This window comes from Ochotona curzoniae, unplaced genomic scaffold, assembly GCF_017591425.1.
Source record: "Ochotona curzoniae isolate NIBS_2020 unplaced genomic scaffold, NIBS_Ocur_1.0 scaffold_2476, whole genome shotgun sequence".
Lineage (NCBI taxonomy): Eukaryota > Metazoa > Chordata > Mammalia > Lagomorpha > Ochotonidae > Ochotona > Ochotona curzoniae.
In genome coordinates, this window is record NW_024467095.1 from 22000432 (window position 1) to 22012791 (window position 12360).

At 39.4% G+C, this 12360-nt stretch overlaps 1 protein-coding gene across 1 annotated transcript in view; it reads right to left on the minus strand.

Moving 5' to 3' along the window:
- The window catches only part of CNTNAP2 (contactin associated protein 2), a 1623532-nt gene that overhangs the window by 620596 nt on the left and 990576 nt on the right, over nt 1-12360 (minus strand). Inside the window, exon 12 of the mRNA XM_041002153.1 lies at nt 10416-10535. Coding sequence (XP_040858087.1) covers nt 10416-10535 — 120 coding nt within the window. The remainder of the gene's footprint in view (nt 1-10415; nt 10536-12360) is intronic.

Here is a 12360-nt window from a genome sequence, read left to right on the forward strand (position 1 = left end):
AAGAAATAGATGTTTATTTTCATGCAAACTTTTCATGATGCACAAGTTCAAAGTGATTGAACAGGTGTTTTGGGTTGTTTGTTTTAAAGCCTACTGCTATGAAACACCGTGTTCCAATTACAAGTGACAAACACTGTCTCGTATGCTGCTTTCTTATCTCGCACTCACAGTGATGGGAGCTGCTTGTTGCCACTCAAAGTCTCAAAGTAGCAGACTTTTTACAGAAGGGCATACGTACGCACATACTCCCAAAACGACTGGGTTTGGTAATGAATAAGATGTACATGACTCCAGTCAGCCAGCAATCAGAGATAAGAAAAGACAAATTTTAGATAATAATAGCAGTCATTTATCTCATTTTTATGAGAACCATGGATTTGTGGGATATTTCAAACTAAAAGTAATAAATCCATGCTACTAAAAATTCACCTAATTCAAACCTATAATCTTTGTGTAAACAATATTTCCTAAATTGTGTTGCAGATAAACTCATACAATATAACATATTAAACATTCATGAGCTGCTGGGGAAATATTAATATCTGCTCTTTTCAGTTTCCATGTCTACAAAAATGGAAAGTTAATACTTTTCAGAGTGACTGTGAGGAATAAATGCAATTCTGTGGTTGAAATCAAGTCTCTCGGAGAGGCAGTAATAAGCACTTAAATGTCATGATAATCTTTAATCCAACAGAGACATTACTTGCTAATAATACAAGTTTGGAAGTTTTGTTGAACTCTAAAATACATATTCTAAAAAATTATTTGCATCTGTGTATTAGATTACAGGATTAAGAATGAATAAAGCAATAGGACAGTGAGTGATACTGGCTTGTAGCTTTCCTTCCTTCTTTTTTTTTAAAGATTTATTTTTATTATTTTTTTATTGGAAAGGCGGATATACAGAGAGGAGAGACAGAGAGGAAGATCTTCCATCCGATGATTCACTCCCCAAGTGAGCGCAACGGCCGATGCTATGCCAATCTGAAGCCAGGAGCCTCTTCCGGGTCTCCCACATGGGTGCAGGGTCCCAAAGCTTTGGGCTGTCCTCGACTGCTTTCCCAGGCCACAGGCAGGGAGCTGGATGGGAAGCGGGGCTGCTGGGATAGAACCGGCGCCCATATGGGATCCTGGGCGTGCAAGGCGAGGACCTTAACCACTGCACCACTGCGCCACCGCACTGGGCCCGCTTTCCTTCCTTCTTAAAAGCTCCACCAACTCTAGAATACAAACACCCCACTGAGAAGCTGAACTGAAGTCTACAGCAGCCGGAGACTGTGAAGGGCACAAAATGGGTGCCTATGTGCTTAGAGACTTCTTCAATCTAAAAATGCTGAATGCATCTTGACAGTATGAAAAAACACCATTTCTTCCTTAAAGAGTCAGTGATGAGGGCACAGCTTTGTGGAGCAGTGGATTAAGGCATAGCCTGTGATGCCAGTATCCCGTGTGGGCAAGGGTTCCTATTGTGGGTGCTCTACTTCCCAACACAGGAGACCTGGATACAACTCCTGGTTACTGACCTCAGTCCGTCCCAGGGCTGACCACTACAACCATACTGGGGTGTGAAAGTGTGAAAGCGCATGGAAGATCTCTCTCTCTCTGCTTTATATATGTCATTTATATTTATATAATTATTTGTTTATATATATATAAAAAGATATAAATCTTTCAAATAAAAATTTCAAATAAAATTTTACTTTGTTTATAAAGACCCAGTAATGATACCGTTTTAATGCTGTTGGTAGACTCAGGGATCTGCCTCCTCACATCCAATGCATTATGACTTAGTTGATTGCTCTTTCCTAATGCAGTGCATAAACAGTGGTTTATTCACAAGAAAGAGCTTTCCATTGAGAGAGTCAAGCAAATTCATCAATATCAAAGCTATACAGAAAGGTGAAACCGTTGATATTTGCTTGTTTTTGTAAAGCTTTATTTTTATTTATTTGGAAGTCAGGGTTGCAGAAAAGAAGGGGAAAAGAGACAAGAGCTCCCACGTGCTGGTTCACGCCTTCAAAGGATGCTATGTTCAGGGTTAAATCACACTGAAACCAGAAGCCTAGGATTCTCCCGGTCTATCTAACATGGGTGGGTATCTTCTGCTCCAACACATCAGCAGGGAGCTGGATCGGAGGTGGAACAGTCAGTATGAGATGCTGGGGTAACAGGTAGTGGCTTAACACGTCATGTTACAACGGCAGCCCATGGATTTTATAGGTTTATGACAAATGCCTGATGTTAAGCTCCCAGACTTCAAATGGTTGCAAGATCACAGGTCACCAGCTCAGCACTGTCCAGCCAAGAATTTAAAAACTGACCTGTGGAGAAGCTGATCAATGTAAAGAGAATATTTAAAAGTGCTGACAGCAGGCGGGAAATAGTCTAAAAGCAATACTACCTTATTTGCTCTACAGTGAGATAGTGAAATAATTGACCATATAAACAAGGATACCACTGAGAGTTAAAGAACTGTTAATAGCTATAGTAGGGTAACTAGAAGAAATGGGGCTTGATGGGCACACCAGGGTGTGTCAGAGTATGAGGTATGTGCTTATGCAACTAAGGATGGAACAAATGACGACATATTCATAAATCCACAGCGGAATACTAATAAAAGAGAACTGTAAAGAATTTTTTAAAAGACCTCTCTGATTTAAAACCAGAGTGAAAAGTGATCCTAGTGAAAACAGAAACATCTTGAAAGATAAAATTATGAACAAAATACATAATAAAATTATGAACAAAATACATAATAAAATTATGAACAAAATGCATTGTGTGGAAGCCAAGCTAATGTATGAAATTAAACCTACCCAGTGTACAATGCTATATAACAATAACATGCTGTTATACTAAAATGTGTAATTTTCATGTGCCATTCCTGAATATCTGGAACAGAGCAAGAAGATTCCTCTGACTTTAAAGGGGGACATAGAGCCTCTGAAGAACTGTGATGCCAGCCCAGCACCCAAAGAATTTTGTATCCATACTCTACTCAGCCATTAAAAAAAAGAACAAAATTTTGTCTTTTGCAACAAAGTAGATGCAATGGGGAATCATTATGCACAGTAAACTAACCAAGTCCAGAAAGAAAAAGAAAAGATCAAATATTTTCTCCAATATGCACTAACTCATACACAGAGTATAAGCAAGATGGACATTTTTGAGATTTCATTATTCTTCATAGGATTTGTCTATACTTTTTGAGGAACAGTAGTGGTTTTCCCTATATTTTATTTACTATGTTTTCAAATCTTTACGTAATACAGCATAAAGCCTGTGATTTCAAAATACAGTAGAAATACACCGTAGTAAATACTTTAAAAAAACTAGAATTAAGAGGACAGGTGGGACGGGAATGCTTTGGGTAGGCAGGGTAGTGTGGAAATAAGAGGCTCCCAAGTCTGCATCATTGAAACTACCTCAAAATTGTGCACTTTGTATGAAGACAATGAGTTCTACAAGAGAAGAAGTCATTTCATGATAAGCCTTTGAATACCTTTTTAATTTTTAAGCAAATAAAATTGTATTAAAAAAAAGAGAAGATATGTAAAATAGGAAGCATGAGTTTCAGCAAATGGGGTGACAGGGGAATTACTAGATGAATAAACACGTAGTGAAGGCAAATTCCAAGTTGACGGTAAACTCCGACACCGGAAGTAAATCATCTAGATGGGAGCAAAGCTAAATGTCAACAAAATCCTCACTACTGTTTTACAAACTTTAAAAACTTGATCACAGTGTATGCCAGTTCTGTCCTGCAGTTGGCTTGTCTTGGAGCAAGAACTTCATGCTCTGATTTTGAAGTCCTGTCTAGAACAGCCAGGGTGCTCATCTGAACTCCCGGTGTATCCCTGAAACCTAGAACTAGGTTGAGTGAGCTTAGAGACAGAAAGGGCCAATGTGAGTCCAGGGGAGACAGAACAACGTAGATACTTGGACAGCAAAAAGGGGAGAGTAAAAGTAATGATTACACGAATGATGATAAAGCGAGTGTGTATCACATACTGACCACTTTTCTTCAAAGACATGAATAAACATGTGAGATTGACAGCTATGTGTACAAAGATGAGCCTTGATGAAGTCACCTACAAAAAATACATCACGGATTTTTTTTTTTTTTTTGGCAAATTCAGTTTCAGGAACAAAGTTTCCAGCTATGTTCTTACTCTTCATGCATGAAACAATGATTTTCATGCCACAATCATTTTATCATCAGCTTTAGGGCTTCCAGTTAATGGTAACGGAAACTATGCCTCCAGTTTTGACAACATGTATGTCCCATTGGTTCATGCGATCATCTAACTTTATCAGTTACAAGAGTTAATCAAAGAGACAAGATAAATACAGAGATAAACCCCTCAATGAAATCTTGTCCCTAAAATGTCTAGGAATAGTCTATTATGTAAATAGATTTACTCAGAAGTAATGACAGGTGACTCAAAACTTAGAAGACCTAGTATTTGGTATACACAGAAACATGACCCATATTAGGTTTAATCTCATCCAGAAGAGAGGAATTCCCTGTGAAACTGTGTGATCATTCCTGTAGCTTTTGGCTTTTGATCATAAAGCAATGAGCTGGTCTTAATTAGTGCTTCAAATTACTTTTTTATCCTATTTGGAGGGTTGATTGTACTTTCAGACCTGTAATGTTGGAAGCAATCCAATCAAAGTCCACGCCATGGATAACATGTAGGCATTATCACATTTTGATGAAAAATTAAACAACCAATGCCTGGGAATCAGGAACTGTGAGCTTCAATACAGGAGAACTTAGGTACATAAAAAAGTATTGTATTTAAAACAATGTTGTTTGGGTTGTGTGAAATACTTGAAGGTGGGTGTTCTTGTGACACAAGTATCTGTGTGTAGATTGCAGAAGTATTTCAGTCACCCACTATGGACCTAAAACCACTTCATCTCAATTTCCCCATTTTCATGCTCTGCTTCCCAAGACCTATCTGTAGGATGGGTCTCCCCAGGACTCATCAAAGTATTTTTTTTCCCCCTTTGCTTTCCTTGATTTAAAGTTTGAAATCCCTTTGAGAACTTCTGTAATATTAACCTATCACTGTGACTTACACACAATGAAGAAAAGATTTCAAAGAAAGCTTGGCAGGTAGAAGCCATCTATAGAGTAAGTGCGAGTCCAGAAAAAGGAAGGCTCCGGTGAGTGGGTAATCAGTTCTGGGGAAGAGTTCTTTATGGGCTGTGTTTGATCAGTGAGTCAGTTCCTAGATTTTCAATTGAAGCTGTATGAACTGAATTGAATTCAAAGATTTATACTGATTGTGAGGGACTGCGATGGGGGAACACACGAAGCAGGAGTTTCTGAGTGATTACCAAGGTTTGTATCAAAGACAGCTTGTGAGAAGTCGACAAGCAGAAGCAGATGGAGCGCAGGAAGAAAGAGGAGAGCTGTTCGATGTGCAGTTTAACTACAGAGGACGGTAAAACGGGAAAGGGGGTCGGGAGAAGACAGGAAATGCTTTTGTAGAGAAAAAATAAAATTGTGTATCAGGAATTCAGCAGCAGAAGAGAGTGATTTGTGGCATAGTTTAGGCCATCAGGGGAAGTAGTTCTTAATCTACAAGGATCGTGGAGCTCTTGGAAGCTCAGAGAGTGTTCCTGTACATGTAAAAATGAAAATGTTATTGTGGAAAATACTTGTAGGTGAATTACGAACTAAAGCTGATAGTAACTGCTTCATGGCTTCTATACTGATGTCACTGAAAATCCATTCCCTTATGAACAACCCAAGGCATTAGGAAATAGTTTATAGCAAAAATGTTACCCAATCCATGTAGATGCTAGAGGCAAGCATGAAAGTTTGACAATGAAAGGGTATGAATACAAAATGCCAGTTTTTGGCAGTCATATGACAAATCATGGTGTACAGCATCTGACACGAGGATGATGTACACACCCGTGTTATCCGGCACCTGTCCCTGTACACACACTCCCTCACATCTGGTCGCTGCAGACTAGCTCTGAATAGAGCTCACTAGATTTGATATGCATCAAAGGCTGAGTTTTATTTTGATCACTCCAAAAATAGGAATCAAAATAATATGACTTATCTTGTAGGGTTGTGGAAGGCTGCTGAGTGAGTTAATGCAAGTGACATCATTAGAATGTCCCTCAGTGAGACATGCATGTACAAGTATACGATCATCATACTTTTCCAACATGTTCACACATATAGGAACATGTTTACATATACATCAATGTGTATATGAAACCAAAATGTATTTTAATGAACTGCATATCAAATCTATAAGACTCAATCTTAATATTTTATGCACTAAATATGACACTAATTCTCAAGACACAAGGAGGATAAAAGCTGACAATCCAGGCACCTCCTTCAGGTCTTAGGCAGATGTGCTAAGCAGGATTTGGAGATTTCTGCCACCTGGTGGTCACATCCTGAACAATCTCTTCTCCCCAAATGTGAGTGGGGTCACTCCTTGGATTGTATTGATTTCACAGGGCAAAGGCAAGAATTTTGCAAATCTAATTAAGGTCTCTATTCTGGGGAAGGGTGACCTAATCCAGTAAGATTTTTTAAAAAGGGGTTTAGGGGCCAGAGAAACAGCCCTATGCCTGAGACACCATGTGGATATTGGTGGGGGCAGTCCTGGTGAGCAAAGGGGAGTGAGCATTGTTTGGGCAATGGGTTCAACTGTTGGCATTGCTGGCTTTCCAGGTGACAGTAGCAGTAGAGTCCCGGCTTTTCTACTTCCCAAACAGCTCTGTGCTAATGTATCTGAGAAGAGATGCATCAAGAGATGGCCCAAGGACTCGGGCCTCTGTCCTCCATGAGAGAGACCAGGATGGAGTTCCTGGCTCCTGCGTATGATCTTCCCCAGCCTGATTGCTGTGGACATTAGGTGAGTGAACCTTTGAAGACATCTCTCTCTTTCTCTCTCTCTCTCTCTCTCTCTCTCTCTCTCTCTCCCTCTCTCTCTCGTTTCCCTCTCTGTCTCTTCCCTCTCTTGCTTGGACCTCTACCAGACTCCTGCCCTCTGGGCTGACACCTGCACTGCTTCCTGTAGGTGGGGGATGCGGAGTGGCCCTCAGGTTCAAGATGACTAACTGAAGCCTCAACTCCCCCTCTCCTCCTACTTACACTGCATTACTGAAACTTGTGAGAAGTGTAATAATATATTAAAACAATATTAGTCAGTGCAAGTATTTAAAAACGTGAGTAAAACATGTTCTACAAATATTGGATTAAAAGACATGAACCGCTTTTACCATTACGGAGGATAATAGAATTTGATCAGCTAAATCCAAGGGCTTTATAAGGCACAAATTATGTAAACAAGTTTAATGGCTTTTTGATAAAACTGTAAAACCAGTGCTAGGGAAAATACAAGAGGAATTTTTTTTAAATTTGCATTTCTAACTTCATGCACTAGAGCACAAATACTTGCTTAAATTTTTGAAAATTCAATATGACTACAGAGAGAATTCTAGAGAAAATGAATCAAAGGATGAGAATTATAAAAAATATTGTTTTCTGTTTTTGGAATAGGCTACAAGTTTCCATGCTATTAACATTATTATTTTTAACATTATTATTATTATTCATTGGTTGCAAACAAGACAAATGAAACCAAGTAATAAAAGTCAAGAGTTTTAATGACTAGATATTAAACTCCTGAAGAGAATAAAAAGTAGAGATATTACAACAGAAGTACAATCAATAAAGATAAATCCTGGAAATTGGACATCATGTTTTCTGAAAACTTACAACAGCCTTCTAGAAAGGGGATAAAAATGGAGAAAGAGGACAAGGATAGCCATGCCCACACTTTATGGCAGATTCTAAGATCTGAGGCAAGATCAGCTTTCACAGAGTGGTGGATTCTGCCAGAAAGGACTCAGTGAAAATGCCTTTTCTTCAGGATCAGCTATGCAGCAGCTGAAACGCTGGTTTTTGAAGGCACCCCCCCGATATGTCCATGAGATGCAGTTGATGTAGTTGAACTATGTCAATGCATAATTCTTCAGCCCAAGGTATCTACACAGACTTCAAAGATGCTACGGTTCAATCATCGACCCTTATTACATTTCCTGGATCCTAGTGGCTGTTATTGACTGCACTTTTGGTATACATATACATAATACAGATGTCTTCCCTACAGATTTATGGAATACACACAGATAATTAATCCCTACAGACTGACTGGCTGTTTTGTCACCAGCCCTTAACCTACTGTGTGAGTTTCCAAGAGATAATTCCTGAGATACCTCCTCTCTATTAACATCTTCCTCTAAGTGATATTATCAATTCTCATCAATTTCAAATGCTACCAATTAGCACATCGCTATCTTTAACTCACACCAGCTTTGGGGGTTTACCCAACTGTAACATTTGCAGCTCTGTCTAGATGGTAGATAGCACTTCATTTTTAGCTAGGTCAAAACTGAATTCTTGAGCTTCTAAATCATTTCTTTGTGTAAATTTCCATATTCCTGAGAAGGTGCTTTAGTTTATTCAGTTATTAAGCAAATATTCTTAGAATGTATTATTCATAACTATCCGTTGTTAACCCTTTTTGATCTAGTGCTAAATCCTGATCATACTAGCTTTAAGACAGCTGAAAAACCTATTTCTGTTCCATCACTCTCACCATCCCTTCTTTCCTGGATTTTCAGAACCGCTTCAGAGTCAGTCCCAATGCTTTCCCTTGGGGTCTCCAAGCACCCGAAGTAGTGGTTTTTAGCTGCAAACATGATCTCCCCAGTCCCCTGCTTAAAACCTCTGCTGTCTCCGAATCCCCTTTCACTGCCTCTAGCAGGTGGTAAAGATGATTAAAATCAAACTCTTCCTTTTCTACAGCCCTGACTGTGGGCATGCTCAGGTCTGGCCTTTGTACCAGCTTCATTCTGAACCTTTCCCAGTGCTCACTGTGCTCCAGTGGTTGGATGGCAGTGTGTTAGAGTACACCCTTTTCTTTCTTACATTGGGGCATCAACACGCGTGGCCCCTTTTTCCTTCTCCGCTTTTTGAGTGCCTTCACAGCTTTTATACTTTGAATGTGGAGCATATACACAATTTGTCATGACATTAGAGTGCAACATCAGATGTTATCAAATATCCCAAGATACCTTCACTTCTTTTTCTTTAACCTATATCTCGAATACAACAGACCAAGTCAAATCTCGTGATAACATACTGCTATAATGATGCAATGTTCATGTTCTTTAGAAGAGGAGGAATGGCTCTTGAATTACAAAGGGTCAACAAGTGTCTCTTGGCTTGTTTGACCAAAACCTTCAAGGCTTATAGGACATACAGATATTCACAGCCATTTCAAATGAATAGAAAAAAAGTGTTTGACCATAAAAAATTGCAACATGGCTTCTTCCTGCTCAGACTCCATCTGGCTAATAGGTTAAAAGTTTTGTCATAAATTTTAAAGAGATCTCCGGAAATAAAAGGAGATCCAGAGATTTCAAGAAGTTCTTGTAAAAATGGACTTGAAATATTATTTCGGTACTTTTTTTTTTATCCAAATAGCTTTTTATATTTCCAAGAACTGTGTGAAGATTCCTGATTACATACATTTCACAAATGTTTTGCATGGAAATCAACATATTCTATCCAAGTTTTACAATGCATGGCAAACAGTCACAGGTGGGATTCACTGGTGGTAGCATAGTATCATAGTCCCCGTCACCACAGCTCTCAGGAAGTCACATCGAAGCCTGTACCCTCGTGGGGCCGAGAAAGATCAAAGTTTCAACCCTACTCCCACATTGGAAGATGCCATCAACTATCTGATGGAAAGATTTGCTTCCCCTCCCCGCCCCACACACACATACTGGGCAGTTAGCAGACACGATCTAGTATCATGACTATGAAATCTGATGTAAAAGTGAAGAGAAATCAGATTCTGTTTCCAAGTAGAAAACCCCAACAAGTTTCAGGAACGTTTCAGCTAATCTTCATCTTTGCTAGCATTGAATCTTAATATCCATAAAGGTTTAAGTTGTTATAGAAAATGGAGGATGGCCTGGCATGGTCTGTAAGCATCTTTTGCCATGGGAACTGAGGATTTTTCAGAGATTATGTGAAATTTCTCCAGTCTGCATTACTCATAAATGCTGCTCCACTGGCTATCTCTGTTAACTCATTTATACTTCCCCTATAAGCTGATTTTTTTTTTCCCTGAAATGTTACCTAAGTAATTGCTAAAGCCAAAGGCAGTGTTAGGTTTTCTTTTGCTGTAGAAATACATTTCCCAGTTTATCTAACAAAACTAGAATATTTAGCTTATTATATGTGGCACTAAAAAAAAAAAAAAGACCAAAGAAAAAAAAAAACAATCCATAGAACGACTCATTCCGAACATACACAAAAGCCATCTTTATAAAATTAAATATGACACGGTTACCTGTCATGTTGCAGTAAACTTTGAGAGGCCCCAGCGGCCCACTGCCGTCAGGATCTATCCAGTAATAATTTGACGTCTGGCCCAGGTGTTTGTATGCTTCGCAAGAAGGCTCGTAGATAGCTGGAATAAAACAGGCTACATGAGCACGACGGGAAAAAAAAATGGCTCCCCGGACATCATCAGCTGCACTAACTCATCTACTGCCAGCAAACCCCTTGGCCAGCAGTGTCTACTCTTCTTAGAGTATTTGGCCTTTTTCTCTATATGCGAATGCCTAACTTTGCTTTTTGTGTAAGAGCAGTTCTGATCTGACAGATACATTCCTCAAATAACTTGAGAGAGAAATAACTCTAACACACTGTTAAGTAAGCAATACGCTGTTAAGCAGAGGCGGTGCCTCTTTCATTGGAACCCAAGGTCATTGAATAAATGCTTCAGTTATTTGTGGATGTCTACACAGTGTAAGGGACTTCATTATGCAACATGGTATGTGTTGGTTGCCTTTGGGCTAACAGCTGAGAGATCAAAGAAGCTGCTTTCTGTCTTGTACTCACGCATACAGATTTTTGCATAGTTTAACTTGCCCACAAATATTATGTGATTTTTAATCTTTTATCTCAGGGGGAAAAAAAAGAATGCTTTATCTGACTCATTTTATTTGTCACAGGTGTTTAATTGCATCAAATTTAGTTTGTGCAGAACAAGTTGCTACTCATGTAAATTAAATTATAGGTTATTTTTCATTCTTCCCCTTGTTTTCATGCTTATGACAACTGTGCTTTTCTTAGGGGTACTGCACCTGCTTTCTGAAGTACAGGGCGGATATTTACATATCTCCTGTGTAGTGGGAACATCTAAGATGCTATTGAGAAAACTTCTTTCTAACAGCTCCTTCCTGTCGTTTAATATGACTGCGATTAGGCTACAAAATGAAGAATTTCTGGTAAAAGTCTGACTGTGTGACACACAGGAGTAATATTTCTTAGAACGTGTTGCACTTTCACATCCAGGACCTGCTGCATGTGAAGTATGAAATAGGCGTTCTGACTCCAGGGTCTACCGTTTTCATGTTCTTTACTAAGCCCTCTGTGCTTTACTTCAGCTTTCTATGGATTCCTCTGTTTCAGGAGGTCAAACTCTAAGTTTATTTCAACTACAAAAAGCACGGCACTGCAACATTTCTGTGACTGCTTGGAGTGCTCATTGCTTCCGCTTTCTCTCACTTTCTTCTTTCTGCAAATGGTCGAGTGCCTCCATATGTTGGGCAGTGGGCCAGGCACTGCAAACACAGCTGCATCGGTACAAACAGAAGTCCTCTGAAGCAGGGTTTGTTTACTAACTATTTTGGTTTTCATGGAGCTGTAGAATCAAGATGCAGTTCCTAAAGTTAGCAGTACCCATCCATCTTTTGTCCTAGTGTAATTATTCATTCATGCATCTTTCATGTCCTTGGCATCTTATTTATGTAACGAACTGTAACTCTGGTCTAATTTTAGATGTGACACCAAATATTGCATTCAAAAGCAGGGGAGAGGGTTGCTTTTAAGATTTTGTTTTTTAATTTATTTGGAAGGCAGAGCTACAGAGAAAAGGAGAGCTCGATCTTCCATCTACTGGTTTTCTCCCCAGACGACTGAGAAGATGGGGCTCTGCCAGGCTGAAGCCAGGAGCTGGACACTGCTTCTGGCCACAAGTACTTAAGCCATCTTCCACTGCTCTTCCAAGTGCATTTATCTGGGGCTGAATCAGAAATGGAACAGCCAGGACTCCGACTGACGCCCATATGGGATGCTGACATTGCCAAGTGGCTATTTAACCAGCCACACATAAACACCAGCCCCTGGATGAGTATTTTCCATTATTAAGCAGGAAGATGCCACATATAGGTATAGATAAGAAACCGCTGTGAACCAAAACAATAGACTCTAGTGAGTGAGCTTTCAAT